The 20305-nt window shown below is 34.7% G+C and overlaps 1 protein-coding gene and 1 long non-coding RNA gene across 3 annotated transcripts in view; one reads left to right on the forward strand and one right to left on the reverse strand.

Annotated features, from left to right (window-relative positions):
* Window positions 1-20305, forward strand: part of LOC131814438 (uncharacterized) — a 225072-nt gene that overhangs the window by 109291 nt on the left and 95476 nt on the right. The window lies entirely within an intron of this gene.
* The window catches only part of LOC131814435 (complement factor H-related protein 4-like), a 55192-nt gene continuing 36987 nt past the window's right edge, over window positions 2101-20305 (reverse strand). For both annotated transcript variants that reach the window (XM_059145370.1, XM_059145369.1), the window contains 4 exons: window positions 10794-10976; window positions 8271-8444; window positions 3168-3350; window positions 2101-2502 (listed from right to left, as the gene is read on the reverse strand). In XM_059145370.1, coding sequence (XP_059001353.1) covers window positions 2306-2502; window positions 3168-3350; window positions 8271-8444; window positions 10794-10976 — 737 coding nt within the window. In that variant the 3' untranslated portion in view covers window positions 2101-2305. The remainder of the gene's footprint in view (window positions 2503-3167; window positions 3351-8270; window positions 8445-10793; window positions 10977-20305) is intronic.

The following is a 20305-nucleotide window of genomic DNA, read 5'->3' on the forward strand; positions in this document are numbered from 1 at the left end:
TGAGACAGGAATTCATCAAAATCATTGAGGAGAACATAGGCAGCAACCTCATTGACCTCATGTGCAGCAACTTCTTCCTAGAAACTTCACCAAAGGCAAGGAAAGCAAGGGCAAAAATGAACTATCAGGAGTTTATCAAGATCAAAAGCTTTTGCACAGCAAATGAAACAGTCAACAAAACCAAAAGACATCTGACAGAATGGGAAAAGATATTTGCAAATGACATATCAGACAAAGGGATGGTATACAAAATTTATAAAGAACTTGTCAAATCCAACACTCAAAGAACAAGTAATCCAATCAAGAAATGGGCATAAGATATGAACAGATATTTCTACAAAGAAGACATTCAGATGGCCAACAGACACATGAAGAAGTACTCCACATTACTCAGCATCAGAGAGATATAATTCAAAACCGCAATGAGATACCACCTCACACCAGTCAGAATGGCTAAAATTAATAATCAGGAAACAGCAGATGTTGGAGAGGATGTGGAGAAAGGGGAACCCTCCTACTGTTGGTGGGATGCAAGCTGGTGCAGCCACTCTGGAAAACAGTATGCAGGTTCCTTAAAAGGTTGAAAATAGAGCTATCCTATAACCCTACAATTGGACCACTGGGTATTTACCCTAAAGATACAAATGTAGTGATCTGAAGGGGCACATAAACCTGAATGTTTATAGCAACAATGTCCACAATAGCCAAACTATGGAAAGAAACTAGATGTCCATCAACAAATGAATAGATAAAGAAGTGGGGTGTGTGTGTGTGTGTGTATGTATTTTATATATATATATATATATATATATATATATATATATATATATATAATGGAATACTATGCAGCCATCAACCCCCCCCCCCCGAAATCTCACCATTTGCAGTGTTATGGATGGAACTAGAAGGTATTATGCTGCATGAAATAAGTGAATCAGAGAAAGACAATTATCATATGATCTCTCTGATATGAGGAATTTGAGAGGCAGGGCAGGGGGTTTGGGGTATAGGGAAGGGAAAAATGAAACAAGATGGGATTGGCAGGGAGAGAAATCATAAGAGACTCTTAATCACAAAACAAACTGAGGGTTGCTGGGATAGGGTGGTTCGGTTATGGACATTGGGGAAAGTATATGCTATGGTGAGTGCTATAAAATGTGTAAGCCTGAGGATTCACAGACCTGTAATCCTGGGGCAAATAATATATTGTATGTTAATAGAAATAACTTTAAAATAATTTAAAAAGCACTGTGTGTGTGTGCATGTGTGTGTGTATGTGTGTTTATACTTGATATTGGATTTCCTTTTGTCACTTTTCATGTCGTAGAATGACAGTTATGTACCCAATTAAATTTTAATTTTTCTTTATGATTTGTTTGAATTTTTTTTTATTGTTAATATAATTTTTATTTTCTTATAAACATATATTTTTATCCCCAGGGGTACAGGTCTGTGAATCACCAGGTTTACACACTTCACAGCACTCACCAAAACACATACCCTCCCCAATGTCCATAATCCCACCCCCTTCTCCCAAACCCCCTCCCCCCAGCAACCCTCAGTTTGTTTTGTGAGATTAAGAGTCACTTATGGTTTGTCTCCCTCCCAATCCCATCTTGTAAGATTTGTTTGAATTTTTATGTGTGCTAGATAGGCATCTTGTAGAAAATCTTACCTTTCATCATTTTTGATATATTTATCTACTATACAGATTACTAACATAGGAATGGCACAGTTATTCTTTTAGGTGTTCTTTTTTAAATTTTTTAAATTTATTTTCAGCATAACAGTATTCATTGTTTTTTGCACCACACCCAGTGCTCCATGCAATCCATGCCCTCTCCAATACCCACCACCTGGTTCCCCCAACCTCCCACCCCCTGCCCCTTCAAAACCCTCAGATTGTTTTTGAAGTGAAATTATTTCAACTATTTTAAAGGTGGAAGAAAGCATTTTCTCCCATTTTCTCTGAAATGGAGAGTCTCAGGCAGCCCCAGAAGTTTTGGAAGAAGCTTTGAGAAAGTTAGAGGGAAAGATGAATAGAAGTAGGCACTGGAGTGATTGAATCTAATTTCTTGCAAAGCATTTTGGTTGGCCAAATTTCAATGAGGTAATTTTAAGAAGTGATTTATTCATCTCTCTGATAATCATTACATCATCCACATAATATTTAATACAAATTCTGATTTATGAATATAAATGAGTTACACAATACTTGACAAAATAAACTGAGAATTGATTGATGATGAAAAATTCTGAGTAAATGTACTTATTTTAATTTTAAGACTGCTTCTTAACCATTGTTTTATCCACATTCAGGATATGTCACTTTCCCATCTTGACAGGTGGCTCGGAATGTATGCGCTGGTGTCTTTCTATGATATCCATGGAGACATTCAAATTCAATAACATCCCCTGTTCTAGTATAAATTTTTGTATTATGAGACCATCGTAATCGTATATTATGTGTTCTCAAGATGTTCTCTGATACTGTACAGGCCTCTGAAGATTGAAAAAAGAAAGAACATAAAACACTGAGTAGTAAACAAATATTTTCCTCAGATTTTCAGACTTTCATGTGGAATCTTCTACACTAGTTCAGGGCTTCGTTTTCAAAACCTTTTCCAGAACAATCCCTCGAAAATCCATCATGTCAATTTAAATCATTTTAAATAATTAATGATATAAAATGAGGTACTATGTTATAGCTATGAAAATTAAATGTTACAATCGAAGATTCATAATGTCAATTTTTAAAAATTTTATTTATTTATTTGAGAGAGAGAAAATGAGAGAGGGAACATGAGAGGAGAGAGGGTCAGAGGGAGAAGCAGACTCCCCATGGAGCTGGGAGCAGGATGCAGGACTCGACCCCAGCACTCTGGGATCATGACCTAGCTAAAGGCAGTTGCTTAACCAACTGAGTCACCCAGGTGCCCTCATAATGTCAATTTTAATATGAATAAATCCAGAGTCCTTTTGTTAAAGATCTTTTGTTCCTTGGACAAGAGTTTTCATTTCCAACTTTACTTCTTTACACATTAATATTTGGTAGTCAAGCATTCAATAAATGGTTGTTGTTAGGGAAGATTCTAATAATAACAGTAAAGCATCTTACTGCATTATACTGATTTTCCCAGGATCCCCAAGAATAGTGAAATATTTACCTAAGCATTTTGGTGGTGGTGACCACTGTCCATTTCTGCATGTTATGGTCCCGTGTCCCTGAAGTACATAGAAGGACTGGCATATGTACTCTACTGATGATCCTGGAGCATATGATAATAACGTGAATGAGGTAATGTCTCCATTGTCAATACGTGGAGGAGGCCCACATTTTTCTCCAGAACCTAAAAAAATATATATTTATTTGATTTATTGAAAGACCAAAGAAAAACAGGTTAAAATAAAGCAAATAAAAATATAGCACAATATGCAATATCAAGACTTGTGATTTCTGCTGACAGAAATGATTCATTAAAAAAAATTTATTTTATTTTTAAAAGATTTTTATGTATTTATTGAGAGAGAGAGAGAGAGAAAGAGTGAATCAGGGAGAGAGAGAGAGAAAGAGAACGAGCGCATAAGCCAAGGGAGAGGCAGAGGGAGAAGCAGAGTCCCTGCTGGGGAGGGAGCCTGACATGGGGTTCCATCTCAGGATGTTGGGATCATGACCTGAGTTAAAGGCAGGTGGTTAAACAACTAAGCCACCCACATGTCCCCATTGAAGACATTTTAATCACTTAAGCTGAGAATCACACTTTTATCCCCCATGAAAGTATACATAAAGCAATAACAAAAGCTAAATAAATTTGAATATAGAATATAAATGACTCACTTTGAAAATAGATTGAAAACAAAACCAAAACAACTTTGAAAAATATGGACTGAAAATTTCCCAATTGGGCACAAGGTATAAGCATTCATACTGAAAAAGCGAAACAGGACAAACCCAAAGAAATTCATGCCAACATAACACCATAATCAAACTGAGGAAAAGTAAAGGGAAAGAAAAATTCTCAAAAGCAGCTAAATAGAAATTATGCAAACATATAATGTAAAAAGAATTCAAACATCAGTGGGCTTCTCACCTGTGACCATCAAGCCAGAAGAAGTGACATTTTTTTAATTTCTTTTTTATTTTCAGCATAACAGTATTCATTATTTTTGCACCACACCCAGTGCTCCATGCAATCTATGCCCTCTATAATACCCACCACCTGGTACCCCGACCTCCCACCCCCTGCCCCTTCAAAACCCCCAGATTGTTTTTCAGAGTCCACAGTCATTTTTTAAGTGCTAGAAGACAAGAATGGTCAACCTCAAATGCTATATCCTGTGTTACTGTCCTTTGGGGTTTAAGGGAGAGCAGAAGATATTCTGAGACAAAGGAAAACAGCATTTAACTCCAGTATATCTGTTTTTGAAGAATTGGTAAAAGAATTCTTCAAATATCAGGGAAAAGATAACAGAGCAAGGACTGAGACTTCATGAAGGAAGAAAAAACAAGGGACTGAAAAAACAGGGGTAAATATAATGAACTCTCTTTTTCCTGAGGAGTTTGTTAGGTTTGGTGTTTGTGCAAATTATATCATTTGATATGGTGCTCCATATATGTAGAAGAAATACTTCAGACATTTATGTTTGAATGGTGGGGATCGTATGGACACCTGGGAGGCTCAGTCAATTGGTTAAATGTCCACTCTTGACTTTAGCTCAGGTCATGGTTTCAGGGTTGTGAGATTGAGCACTGTGTCAGGCTTTGAGCTGGGTGTTGAGTCTACTTAAGATTTTCTCTCTTGTTCTCCCACTGTCACTTCACTCCCTCTCTCTGTCTCTCTTTATCTCTCAATAGATAAACAATAAATAAAATAAAATGAGATAAAATGTAGGGAGAGAAAATGGACCTAAGCGGAAGTAAGCTTTCATCATTTCACTTGAAGTAGTAAAATGTCAAAACCAGGGGTAGAAGTGACAAGCTATGTATGTGCATCTTAATACCTTGAGCAACCATGGATAAAGTTATTAAAAGAGACATGCTCCAAAACAAAAAAGACATATCAAAATAAAATTATTTTAGAATGTTCCCCAAATCCCAGGGATGGCAAGAAAAAGAAAGAAAGAAAGAAAGAAAGAAAGAAAGAAAGAAAGAAAGAAAGAAAGAAAGAAAGAAAGAAATGGGAGTGAGAAACAGAGGAAAGTAATGCAAGGAATATAACAAAATGCCTGACATAGCCCCTAAGCTATCAATACTTACTTAAAGTGTAAATGGTTTAAATTCTTCAGCTAAAAGACTGAAAGTGGCAGAGTGGACACATAAACAAGAGGAGACTATATGGCAACTAAAAGAAACTAACTTCAACATGAAAACATAGGTGGGCTCAAAGTAAAAGACTGGAAAATACATATTCCAGGCAAAAGTTGATTTGAAAAAGAAGTGGCTGTATCTCCAATATTGGCTCCTCTTATTTCCACAGATCCTGGTGGTGCACAAGGAAGCCATTAAAAAAAAAAAAAAGTGAAACAATGATTCCATGTATCATTAACTCTGAAATTTCATTTTATGTACTGGTTGCCATATTTGGCAGTATAATTTGAAAATAAATGACAACACAGGAACTACAATCATAACACAGAGAAGGTGCACAAATACTTTCTAAAACCACTACTCTGATGTGCGTCCAGCTGGCAACCTGAGCAAGAACTTGAAACTAAAAATGTCAGTATAAAATCAGCTGTAGCAGCTTCCTTTTAGATACATCTCCTGAGGCAAGGGAAACAAAGGCACAAATAAACTATTGGGACTACATCAAAATAAAAAGCTTCTGCACAGTGAAGGAAATAATAAAGCCAGAAGGTAGCCTACAGAACAGGAAAAGATATTTGAAAATGACATATCTGATAAAGGGTTAGTATCCAAAATATGGAAAGAACTTATAAAACTCAGACCCAAAAAATGAATAACCCAATTAAAAATGGGAAGAAGTCATGAACAGAAATTCTTCCAAGAAGACTACAGATGGCCAACATACATGAAAAGATGCTCAATATCACTCATCAAAACCACAATGAGATACCACCTCACACTTGTGAAAATGACTAAAATAATTAAAAAAAAAAAAACAGGAGAAACAACAGGTGCTGGTAAGTATGTGGAGAGTATGCTGGTAAGTATGTGCACCATTGGTGGGAATGCAAACTGGTGCAGCCACTCTGGAGAGCAGTATGGAGACTCCTCAAAATATTAAAAGTGGAGCTACCTTATGAACCAGCAATTGCACCACTAGATATTTACCCAAAACATACAAAAAGACTAATTCAAAGGGATACTTGCACCGTGATATTTATAGCAGCATTATTTACAATAGCCAAGATATGGAAGCAGCCCAAATGTCCATTGATAGATGAATGGATAAAGAAATGGCAGTATATAAATTACTCAGCCTTAAAAACAAATGAAAGCTTGTCAGTTGCAATGACATGGTTGGAGCTAGAGACTATAATGCTAAGTAAAATCAATCAGACAAAAACAAATACCATATGATTTCACTCACATGTGGAATTTTAAAAAATGAGCAAAGGGGAAAAAGGAGAGAGGCAAACGAGAAAACAGACCCTTAATTATAGAGAACAAACTGATAGTTACCAGAGGAGAAGTGAGTGAAAGGGTAGGTGAAATAGGTGAAGGGGATTAAGGAGAGCCCTTGAATGAGCCTAGTTGTTGTACGGAATTATTTAAACACTATATTGCACACCTGAAACTAAAATTACATGGTATGTTGACTAACTGGAATTTATATGAAAACTTAAAAATAAAAAATAAAAAAAATCATGGAAACAAATGACAAAGAAAAAAACAACTGTTCAAAATCTTTGGGATGCAGCAAAGACGGTCCTAAAAGAAAGCATATAGCAATATAAGCTTTTGTCAAGAAACAAAAAAGGTCTCAAATATACAATTTAACCCTACAACTGAAGGAGCTGGAGAAAGAAAACAAAGAAAGACTAAACCCAGCAGTAGAAGAGAAATAAAGATCAGAGCAGAAATCAATGAAGCAGAAACTAAAAGAACAGTAGAACAGGTCAAGGAAATTAGTAGCTGGTTTTTTGAAGGAATTAAGAAGATTGACAAACCCTTGACAGATTATCAAACAGAAAAGAAAGGATCAAAAATAAATAAAATCATGAATGAAAGAGGATCGCACCCAACACCAAAAAAATACAAGCAATTATAAGAACATATTATGAGCAACTATATGCCAACAAATTAGACAATTTGGAAGAAATGGATATATTCCCAGAGACGTATGAACTACCAAAACTGAACCAGGAAGAAATAGAAAACATTGAACAGACCCATAACCAACAAGGAAATGGAAACAGTAATCAAAAATCTCTCAACAAAGAAGGATCCAGGGCCAGATAGCCCTCCAGGGGAATTCTACCAAACAGCTTCAATTTATAAAACTCTCTCACAGCTTGAGTAGAATTTGCTCACCCTGATATTTCCCAAACTGTTTTGTTGACAGAGTTTTGTACATACTGTTCCCTTGGCGTGGAGCAATCTAAATCTACTCAAATTTCCACAGATTCAAATTCTACTCTTAGTCCTAGAAAATAGTGATTTGTAAACATGAAAGAGATTCATATAATAGTACACAGAGCTTGTCAAAGTCAGAAAATAAAGAGCTTTTCGAACCTGAAGAAATTAAAACCCAAGGGGCACCTGGGTAGCTCAGTGGGTTAAGCCTCTGCCTTCAGCTCAGGCCATGATCTCAGGGTCCTAGTATTGAGTCCCTATTGGCTTCTCTGCTCAGCAGGGAGCATGCTCCACTCCCCCACCTGCCTCTATACCTACTTGTGATCTCTCTCTGTCAAATAAATAAACAAAGTCTTTTAAAAAAAGAAGGAAATTAACACTCAAGGTAGAAGGTGTAAAAGCAGAAACTCAGGAGCAAAATAACTGAGGAAATTGTTAAAAACTATAATTTTGGTGTTCTTACACTATATACTGAAAGAACTCCATTTAAAATAATATGAAAGACTGCATTTGGATTAAGAAACACAATTAAAATTTATTTACAAATCTATCATGTATATGGCCCATAGGAAATATTAATATACTGTCTTAAAGATAAATTATTTTCTTTGGGCTGTAAAAATCTTAAAAATGACTTTAATGCAAATTTGTTTAAAATGGAACATTTGAAATACATTTTGTTAATTTTGTTAATCCTGAAAAAAAGAATACCTGGGAAAAAAGCACTTACCATAACATTCTGGTTTATAAGACCAACCATCATTACCACACACTACAGAACCGGTGTGCCCATCTCTGCTTTCAAATCCATCATGGCATTCATAGTCCAACGTGTCATTGACTTTAAACCATGTGCTATTACTTTTGATTGTGGCGTTCTCCAATACTGGCATGTCACAAGATTCTAAAGCATAATAGAATCGAAGATTTCATTTCTAATATTACTTAGTGGACAATGTAACTAAGTCTTATCCCAAGATGGTAAAAAAAGCTTTCTTAATTAGTATGTGCTAGTGTATTAAGTATCATATTAAAAGAATCTAAGAATAACAGTGATAAATCATTGTCCTGAAAGAAGTTACTCAAAGTGAAAAACTATTTTTCTACACAGCATTTTTCTTAGCACTTAAACACTCTGGAAAACCTATTCCTTTTATGTTTTTTTAGAGATTTCCAGATTTTTATTTCTGGAACTGTACACCAGGTATTAAAGTACAATACAAAACAATGCTCAAAAAATCAGTTTTTATGTACAAATATTAAGATCAAAGTAATAACAGCAACTTCCTCTGGAACGTCTGATACTAAAACTTGTGATTTTCACTAATTAATCTCATACTCAGGTATGTATTTAATCTCATATTAAGGGTACTTATTTCAAACGTGGGCAATTGGAATTACCGGTCACCTAAGAGGAATTTTATTACCTACCATATTTAACACTAGAACTAATAGCTTCCTCCTTTTAGTGAAAAGATTAAGAACTTTTTTAAAAACACGGTAATGTCAATGTTTTTATAAATTTTTTTAGTTTCTACTTGTAAACAATGTGCTTTGAAACTCTGGGCAAACAATCTCCTTGGTGATCAGGTTTACTCATTAATTTACATTTAAAGTTGAAATATTTATTCACAAAAGACTTTGATTGAATTAAATATCACTGTGCTCTATTAGATATCACATTCTCATATATTTGAATGGAGAGATAACTATTGTTTATAATTTGTTAAAAGGAAGGAAAGTATTAAAAGTCTCAATTTTGCCAACACAATACTAGAATGATGTTAATAAAGGTTTAAGTAATTCACCGTGAATGTTGTACTGTAGCTAGGTACTTTAAAACCTTAAAAAAGAAAGCAAAACTATACTAGCAAAAAAAGAGAGAGAATGAAAGAGATTTCCTCTTCCATAATTAGAATGTTTAAATGGTTAACTGCATACAATTTCATATAAAATGAGTTTGATAAGGGAAAAGTTTTATCATTTTTTTCTATGGCTAGTGCTCATAGTAAGCATGGAAATTAGAAAAAAAATAAGGACGTGAAAGCAGTCGAAATGGATATTTAAATATCCACTTTACTTAAAGTGAATATGCTAAATATCAGTTCAAAGTATCATTGTGGGAAATTGGAAGGGGAGGTCAACCATGAGAGACTATGGAGTCTGAAAAACAATCTGAGGGTTTTGAAGGGGCGGGGGGTGGGAGGTCGGGGTACCAGGTGGTGGGTATTAGAGAGGGCACAGATTGCATGGAGCACTGGGTGTGGTGCAAAAATAATGAATACTGTTATGCTGAAAATAAATAAAAAATAAATTTTAAAAAAGTATCATTGTGTAGCTTTGAAGTATAAGATAAACTTGAGAAAATTATTCTTAGAAAATATTCAGGGACACCTGGGTGGCTCAGTGTGTTAAGCCTCTGCCTTTGGCTCAGGTCATGATCTCAGGGTCCTGGGATTGGGCCCGAAGTTGGGCTCTCTGCACAGTAGGGAGCCTGCTTCTTCCCTTTCTCTGCCTGCCTCTCTGACTACTTGTGATCTTTCTCTGTCAAATAAATAAAATCTTAAAAAAAAAAAGAAAATTTTCATAAATATCTAGGGAAGTCTTTCAACACAGTTGCATTTGGTACTATATAGAAGCATTTCCGTCTCCACTGCATAGATGTATGAAGATTTCCTAAGGGAGAGGATATTTTAGAGGTGGACCTACCCTGGATTATCAAACATATAAGTTCTGCAGGTCAACTTAAAGTATGCACTGTAGACCCAGATCTTCACTTAAAAGCATAACTTTTGTGTCTAGGGACAAAGACTCTGACATAAGAGTTTAATCACCTAAAAACAGGTACAATTGGCACAAAGATGTCAGCCAAAACTAAATGAGTTTGAAGAGAATAGACATAAGTCTCCCTATGTAGTTTCCAAATCACAGGATGTTTTATTTTAATTATTAATCAATTAGTTAATTCACAGGATGTTTTAAAGTAGAAGAAAACTTGAACTGAAACATAGACTGATATTCCACCCTGTAAGTGATTAATCTTAAAAAATTTTAAAAAAAATTTAAAAAAATTAAAAATTTTTAATTAAAAAATTAAAAAAATTAAAAAAATTTGTAAAAAAAATTACATATTTTTTCATTTATTTTTTCAAATGGGAACCATGTCAGCCCTTGCCCACAGAGAAGAATTAAGTTAAAGTAAATTTTTGCATAACAATCATCAGGATAATGAAATGAACATAAAATTACTTACTAATACATGTGGGTTGAGGTGACCATCCACTTTCCAGACATGTAATTGATCCTGAAGTTTTACCATCTGGTGTTACATATCCTGATTTACACTGATATTTTGTTTCTTTATTCAAGGGATGTGCAAATTCAGATTCAGAAAAAAATCCATTTTCAATTGCTATCTCTGATTTCAAACATCTTTCTGAAAGGGGGAAAGTATAAGGAAAAGAAAGCATATAAATAAACATCTTTATGAAGACTTAGGTAATATAACAATATAAAAAATAAGGAGTCATTTATAAATGAAAGCCTAGAAAACCTGAATCACCCAAATTCTTGTGACAGAGAAAATAAGCCATGAGATATTAAATCAGGATAGTTCATTAAAATTTCTTTTGGAATAAAGAAGCAATATTTAAAATACCCAGAATCCCTTCTAGGAAATTATTAGAAGTTTGTTTGTCTAGTGGATCTGGAATCCTACAGCATGCCAGAATTACACTGGCAACGGATCCCTTCCAGGCACTTGTTTTAAATACTGTGTACTCAGGATCTCTTTAGCAACGCCAGCATTCAGTTAACTAATTGGGGTATCTCAGATCAGGTGAGGATCTCAGAGAATCTGCCACCAAAGCTACTACAACTCTGAGAATTTGAAATGTTTGTCATCATAACCTGGTGCTTAAAGCCATACGGATACAAGGAGTTTGATGAATATGACACAGATTAGCACATTGCATTCATTGATTTTCCAAGACTAAAATGATGATTTTATGAATTTTATGATTTTATTTTAACATTTTTATGAAGAATCAAATAATATAACAATAAAAAAAATAAGGAGTCATTTATAAACGAAAACCCAGAAAATCCGAATCACCAAAATTCTTGTGACAGAGAAAATGAGCTATGAGTTTCCATAGATATTAAATCAGGATAGTTCATTAAAATTTCTTTTGGAATAAAGAAGCAAAATTTAAAATACTCCGAATCCCTTCTAGGAAATTATTAGAAGTTTGTTTGTCTAATGGATCTGGAATCCTACAGCATGCCAGAATTACACTGGCAACAGATTCTTTCCAGACACTTGTTTTAAATATTGTGTACTCAGGATCTCTTTAGCAACCCCAGCATTCGGGTAACTAATTGGAATATCTCAGATCAGGTGATGATCTTAGAGAATCTGCCACCATAACTACTACAATTCTGATAATTTGAAATGTTTGTCACCATAACTGGATACTTAAAACCATACGGATACATGGAGTTTGATGAATATGACACATTCATTTATCTTCTTAGACCAAACCGATGATCCTCAAATTAAGTATAACTTCACTTGAAACAATAAAGAAGACTTCTGTCAGTTATCCGGTCTCTTCACAAATTCATCTTTATTTATTGTCTCACCCATGAATAAAGAAGAAGTCAAAGGAGAAAACATGAAGTATGTATATTTTCATGGTTTTATTTTATTTCACAATTTTATCTCATAATTTAATTCCTTCACTTGGAGCATCTAGTAGATAGGACATGGGATACATGGAATAATAAACACTATATGGAATTAAAAGTATATAATCTTAAAAAAAAAGACATTAAAGCAGCACCTGGGTGGCTCAGTTAGTTGAGCATCTGACTCTCATGGTCAGATCAGGTCTTGATCTTGGGGCTGTGAGGCATTTGCCTCCATTAAAATAGAAGTTCATATATAAACAATCCAACTTTATGCCTCAAGGAAGTATAAAAACAAACCAAGCCCAAAGTTAGAAGGGAAGCAATAATAAAGATTAGAGCAGAAATGAATCAAATGGAGAATAAAAAAAAAACCACCCTATTCCACCATCTCCTTAATAACAGGCTGTATTTTCAAATTTCTTTACTACTTCATTGATGTATAATTGACAAAATTCTATATATTAAGTATACAATGAGATGACTTGGTACACATATACACTTGGAAAATAATTAAAATTGCATTAGTCACCTCACATAATTACTTATTTTTGTGGGTGGAATGGTTAATATCTACTCTCTAAGCAAATTTCAGCTATACAACACATTATTACTAACCATAGTCATCAGACTGTATGTTAGATCTTCTCCATCTTATAACTGAAGGCTTACACCTTGGACCACCGTCTTCTCATTTCCCCTATCTGCAAGCCACTGGTATTTACTATTCTACTCTCTGCTTTATGTTGACTTTTTCTCTTTTTCTTTTGATTTTATATATAAGTTAGACTTGAAGTTTATTTGTCTACATGTTGTAAATAGCAAAATTTTACTTTCTCTCATGGTATTCCATTGAAAAAAATGTATATATTTATCATATTTTCCTTATCCATTCATCCATAAATGGACATTTAGTTTTTTTTCTGTATGTTGGTTATTGTGAATCAAGCTGTAATGAACACGAAGGAGCAGATATTTCTCCAAGATACGAATTTCATTTTCTTCAGATATATACCCAACGATGAGATTGCTGTATCATACTGTAGTTCAATTAACTTTCTGAGGAATTTCCACATTGTTTTCCATATGCCTATAACAAATTACATTCCCACTGAAAGTATACAAGTGTTCCCTTTACTCCACATTCTCAACATTTGTTATCTCTTGTCTTTTTGATAAAATCCATTTTAACAGGTATGAGATAAATAGTTCATGGTGGTTCTGATCTCATATGCCTGATGATTAGTGATTTTGAGTACCAATTGGCCATTTGCATGTATTCTTCAGAAAAATGTTTACTTAAATGTTTGCTCATTTTTATTTGGCTTGGGTTTTTTTTTTTTTTTTTGCTCTAGAGTTGTATATATATAATACAACTTATACACACATATATATGTAATACATATATATATAATATGTATGTGTATGTGTGTATGTATATATAGGCATATATATGTATATGTATATAATGTATATATATATATTTCCCTCATCAGGTTTATGGCTTACAAATATTTTCTCCCATTCCATAGGTTACCTTTTTATTCTGTTGTTTTGCTAAGTAGAAGTTTTTCATTTGATACATTTACTTATTTCAGCTTTTACTATCATATCCAACGAATATCATTGCCTGGACCAGTGTCAAGAAGATATTTCCCTATGTATCTTCTAGGACTTCCATAGTTTCAAGTCAAATTTGAGTCTTTAATTCATCTAGAGCTAATTTTTGTCAGTGGTTTAATATAGTGTTTCTTTTTCTTTTTCTTTCTTTCTTTTTTTTTTTTTTTTTGCTTGTGGATATCCAACTTTTCTCTTTCCTGAAGACACTACTTTCTTCATGTGTATTTTGGCTCCCTTATCAAATTTTAATTAAGGATATGCATGTGAGCTTGATTATGGCTCCTAATTTTGTTCCTGCCAGTTGATCTGCCAATATGATATTGTTTTCATTTTAATCACTCTATATTAGTTTGGAACCAAGAAGCACGATGGCACCAACTTTGCTCTTCTTTCTCAAGATTGATTTGGCTACTTGGGAATCTTTGGTTCCATAATTTTAGGATTGTTTATTCTACTTCTGCAAAAAGTGCCAGCAGGATCTTGACAGGAATTGTATCTGTTGGGCAGTATGCACACTTTGATGACATTAATTCTTCCAATCCATGAACATGGACTATCTTTCCATTTATTTATATCTTCTTCAATTTATTTTATTATTTTATTATTGTTTTCAGGATACAAGTCTTTCATCTCTTTGGATAGATTTATTCTGCATCTATCTTATTACTTTTGATGCTATTGTAAATGGTACTATTTTTTAAATTTCTCTTTTTGATAGTTCATTATTCATTACACAACCGATTTTTGTGTATTGATTTTGTATCCTGCAACTTTGCTAAATTCATTTATGAATTATAACAGGGTTTTGCTTTGTTTTCTTTTCTTTTTTTTCACACAGAGATAATTTTACTTATTTTTTTATTTGGGTACCTATAATTTCCCTTTGTTCGACAGTGGTGGAAGTGTGTATCCTTGTCTTTTTCCTGATCCTTGAGGAAAAGCTTCCAGCTTTTCACAATTAAATATAATCTTAGTTATAGGCTTCTTATTTATGGCCTTTATTATGTTAAGGTACATTTCTTCAACACCAAATTGTTGAGATATCATAAATGGATTGTTATCTGTGTCAAGTGTTTTTCCTCTATCTATTGGGATGATTATATGATTTTTACATTTTGTATTGTTAATTGGGTTTATCATATTATTGATTTGCTTATGTTGAACCAATCTTGAGGCCCATGGATAAACCAAACTCATTATGGTGTATGAATCTTTTAATAAGCTGTTGAATCACTTTGCAAATACTTTTTGAGCATTTCTGCTATGTTTATCAGCGATACTGGCTTATAATTTCTTTTTCTTGTAGTGTTCTTGTCTAGTTTTGAAACTAACATTCATGCTAATCTTGTAAAGTGGTATTAGAAGCCCCAGCCCTCAAATTTTTGGAATGGTTTGAGTAGAATTGGTATTAATTCTTCTTTAAATGACAATGAAACTTCTGGTCCCAGACTTTTCTTTGCAGAGTTTTTTTTTTTTTTTTAATATTTTATTTATTTATTTGGGAGAAAGAAAGGGAGCATCAGTGGAAGGGGAGGAGAGGCAGAAGGAGAGGGAAAAGCAGACTCCCTGCGAAGCAGGGAGCCCCGCATTGGGATCAATCCCAACATCCTGAGATTGTAACCTGAGCTGAAGGCAGCCACTTAACTCACTGAGCCATCCAGGTGCCCCTCTTTGCAGACATATTTTAAAGATTTTGTTTATTTATTTATTAGAGAGAGAAAGAGAGCATAAGCAGGCAGAGTGGCAGGCAGATAGATGCAGAGAGAGAGAAGCAGGCTCCCTACTAAGCAAGGAGCCAATGTGGGTCTTGATCCCAGAACCCTGGGATCACAACATGAGCTGAAGGCTGCAGCTTAACCGACTGAGCCATCCAGACATCCCTGCAGAGATATTTTAAATTAATGATTCAGTCTTGTTCCTTGTTATTAGTTTGTTCAGATTTCTTAATTTCTTAATGGTTTTGTTTTGGCAAGTTTTGAATTTCTAGGAATTTATTCATTTCTTTATTCATTTATTGGTGTGTAATTGGTTATGATTTTCTCTTATGAACGTTTGTATTTTTGTGGCATCAATTGAATGTTTCCACTTTCTTTCCTCATTTTGTTTCTTTTATGTTCTTTTTTCTTAGGTTAGCAGCTTTAGGTTTGTCAATTTTGTTTATCTTTTCGAAAAAGGTAGGTATTAACTTTGTTGATTTTTTGGGTCTTTCTTTCACATATTTCTTCTCTGATTTCTGTTTTTTCCTTGATTCTGCTAATTTTAAACTTTGTTCCTTTTCTAGTTTTTTTGATATATAAATTTGGTTGTATATTTGAAATCATTTCTTTCTCTAAGTGTAAGCATTTATCACTATAAAATCTCTCATAAAACTGCATTTGTACGTGAGGTATTTTTTTCTCTCTTGCTGCTTTCAAAACTCTCTGTCTTGGTTTATGCAGTTTTATTGTAAGGTGTCTTAGAGATGATTTCTTTGGGTTAAATCTGCTTGGGAACTTATGAGCTTCTTGATTTAATAGTCCATATCTATTCCTGGATTGATAAATTCTCAGCCATTATTTCTTTAAGTAAACTTTCTGCCCCATTCTCCACCTCTTCTTCTTTTGGGACTTCCACAATGCCTAAAATGTTTCCTCTCATAGCCTCCTAAATTCATATGGGCTCTCTCTACTCTTTAATTCTTCTTTCTTTGTTCTCCTCTGACTAGGAAATTTCACATGACCTCTCTTCTACTTCACAGATTCTTTCTTCTACTTTATAAAGTCTGCTTTTGATGCTCTCTGTTGTATTTTTCTTTTCATTTATTGTATTCATCAGTTCCAGAATTTCTGTTTGGTTCCTTTTATGATTCTATCTCATTGTTTTCCTGACTCCTTTGAATTCTCTTTTTTGTGTTTTCTTATAGCCCACTGAGCTTCCATAAAACTACTGTTTTGCATTCTTTATCAGGAAAAAATCATAGACCTTCATTATTTGAGGGTACATTTTTGGAATTTTATTGTGTTCTTCGTTAGTGTCATGTTTCTTTGATTTCTCATGTTCCTTAAAGTCTTGCATTGCTGCCTCCATCTTTGAAGAAGCTCGCATGTTCTCTAGTCTTTCCTGACTGACCTTGGGAGAGAAATACATTCTATCACACCTGTTAGGGATTCTGAGGCTTTTAAAAGAACTTTTAAATGGATATATCTGCTCCCTATGTTTTGCTACAACTTGGGAGGGCAATCTTAGATTGTATGCCTTTTTTTAAACCTGAATAGCCAGCTTCCAGTTTTCTGGCTCCAATGCTGAATGCTCAAGTATGTGCTTTCTAGCACTCCTGTGGGTCAGCTAGGCTTTCTAGATATGCTCACTAGCCATCTAAAAACTGCTGCATTCCCTACCTTTGGAGTGTACACAAGGTACTAACCATGGATAACAGTGTGTGGAATGTTGTGGGTACCATTAGTTGAACAGGATCAGTAGGCCAGTCATCCCCAGTGGTTAGTGCCAAGTAGTTAGTAGGATCTTTGTCCCTTGATGACTTCTGAGGCTTGATTGTTGTGCTCCAAGCTTTCCCCAATTCCTTAAGTCAGGAAGATCACCTCAGTATTCTGGATGTGGTGAGAAAGAAATGAGCCTTTTGGTCAGAGACCCACACAGGTGAGGAAGCAGACTCTAACTCACACACTCTTCCCTCCAGTGGAGAAGTTGCAGGCTGAGTGGGTCTCTCCTGGCACTGAACCATGCCACTTTGGGGGAGGAGTGACTCAGATCATTAAAACTGTTCCTCTCACCCCCTTCAATGCACCCACTGTTGGATCTTCTTGCTCTAACAGTGTGCTGAAACTTCTGTTAGATTCCCAGATTCCCAGACAGAAGCTCTTGTCTGTGGGTTATTGTTAAAATTGGTGTTCTTTGCCAGGAAGAATAGAAACTTGTATTCTGCCATGTTGCTGGTGTCACTCTATTTTTTTCTAGATTAAATGTGTGTATGTATGTGTTCAAGTTCTTATTTTTTATTTTATTATTTTACTTTTTTAAGATTTTATTTTTTTTAATTTTTAAGTTTTTATTTTAATACCACTTGGTTAACATACAGTGTTATATTAGTTTCAGGAGTATGATATAGTGATTCCACAATTCCATACAACACCCAGTGCTCATCATGACAAGTGCAATTCTTAATCCCCATCACCTATTTCAACCATCCCCCTGCCCCTGCCACCTCTCTCCCCTCTAGTAACTATCACATTGTTTAGAGTCATTTTTTCTTTTTTTGTTTTGTTTTGTTCTGGTTTGGGTTTGTATCTCTCACTTTCCCCCCTTTGCTCATATGTTTTGTTTCTTAAATTCCACATATGAGTGAGATCATATGGTATTTGTCTTTCTCTGACTTATTTCACTTAGCATTATACTCTTTAGCTTCATCCATGTTGTTACAAATGATAAGACGCCATTCTTCTTTTATGGCTGAGTAATATTCTGTTTTATATCATCTCTTCTTTTTCCATTCATCAATCAATAGACACTAGGCTGCTTCCATATCTTGGCTATTCTATATAATGCTTCTATAAATGTAGGGGTGCATGGATCCCTTTGAGTAAGTGTTTTTCTTCTTTGAGTATATACTGGGGAGTGTAATTGCTCGGTCATATGGAAATTCTACTTTTATCTTTTTGAGGAAACTCCATACTGTTTTCCAGAGTGGTTGTACCAGTTTGCATTCCCACCAACAGTGCAAGTGGGTTCTCCTTTCTCCACATCCTTGTCAATACCTATTGTTTCCTGTGTTGTTGCTTTTAGTCATTCTGACAGTTGTGAGGTAATATTGCATTGTAGTCTTGATTTGCATTTCCCTGATGATAAGTGATGGTGAATATTTTTTCATAGGTCTGTTGGCCATCTGTGTCTCTCTGGAGATGTTCTGTTCATGTTTTCTGCCCATTTTTAAATTGGTTTATTTGATTTTTGATGTTGAGTTTTATGAGTTCTTTCTATATTTTGGATACTAACCCCTTACCAGGCATGTTTTTGCAAATATCTTCTCCCATTCCAAAAGTTGCCCTTTAGTTTTGTTGGTTGTTTCCTTTGCTATGCCGAAGCTTTTTATTTTGATGTAGTCCCAATAGGATCTCCCCCCCCCCCTTTTTTTACTTTTGTTTCCTTTGTCTCAGGGATCTATCTAGAAAGTTGCTGTTGCTGATGTCAGAGAAGTTCCTGCTTGTGCTCTCCTCTAGGATTTTTACTATTTCAGGTCTCACATTTAGGTACTTCATCCATTTTGAATTTATTTTTGAATATGGCATAAGAATGTGGTCCAGGGGCACCTGGGTGGCTCAGTGGGTTAAAGAATGTGGTCCAGTTTCATTCTTTTGCATGTTGCTGTCCAGTTTTTGCAACACCTTTGGCTGAAGGGACTTTTTCCTATTGGATTTTGTTTCCATCTTTGTCATAGATTATCTGACCATATAATTGTGGGTTTGTTTCTGGGTTTTCCATTCTGTTCTATTGATCTATGTGCCTATTTTTGTGCCAGTATCATATTGTCTTGATCACTACAGCTTTGTAATATAACTTGAAGTCTGGAATTGTGATGCCTCCTGCTTTGTGTTTCTTTTTCAAGTTTGCTTTGGCTATTCAGGGTCTTTTGTGGCTCCACAGAAATTTTAGGATTGTTCGTTCTAGTTCTGTGAATAATGCTGTTGGTATTTTGACAGGGATTTTGTTGAATGTGTAGATTACTTTGAGTGGTGTAGACATTTTAACAATATTTGCTCTCCCAAAGCATGAGCAAGGAGTGCCTTTTCATTTCTTTGTGTCATCGTCCATTTCTTTCATCAGTATTTTATAGTTGTCAGAGGGCAGATCCTTTACCTCTGTGTTTAGTCTTACTCTTGGGCATTTTATTATCTTTGGTGCAATTATAAATGGGACAGTTTTCTTAATTTTTCTTTCTGCTGCTTCATTACTGCTGTATAGAAAGGCAATAGATTTCTGTACTTAAATTTTGTAACTTAAAACTTACTGAATTCATTGATCAGTTCTAGCAGATTTTGAGGGAGTCTTTTGGATTTCTATGTAGAATACCATCTCATCGGCAAATAGTGACAATTCTACTTTTTCTTTACTGATTTGGATGTATTTGATTTCTTTTTGTTTTCTGATTGCTGTGGCTGGGACTTCCAGTACTATGTTGAAGAAAAGTGGTGGGACATCCTTGTTTTGTTCCTGACCTTAAGGGAAAAGGACTTGATTTTTCCCCATTATGGGTAACGTTAGATTTTTTCATATGTGGCCCTCATTATGTTGAAGTACGTTCCCTCTAACCTTAATTTGTTGAGGGCTTTCATCATGAATCGATGTTGTACTTTGTCAAATCTTTTTTCAGCATCTGTTGAAGTGATCATATAGTCCTTGTCCTTCTTTTACTCATATGATGTATCATGTTGGTTGATCTTTGAATATTGAATCACCCTTGAA

Source organism: Mustela lutreola, chromosome 14 (genome assembly GCF_030435805.1).
Source record: "Mustela lutreola isolate mMusLut2 chromosome 14, mMusLut2.pri, whole genome shotgun sequence".
Classification (NCBI taxonomy): Eukaryota; Metazoa; Chordata; class Mammalia; order Carnivora; family Mustelidae; genus Mustela; species Mustela lutreola.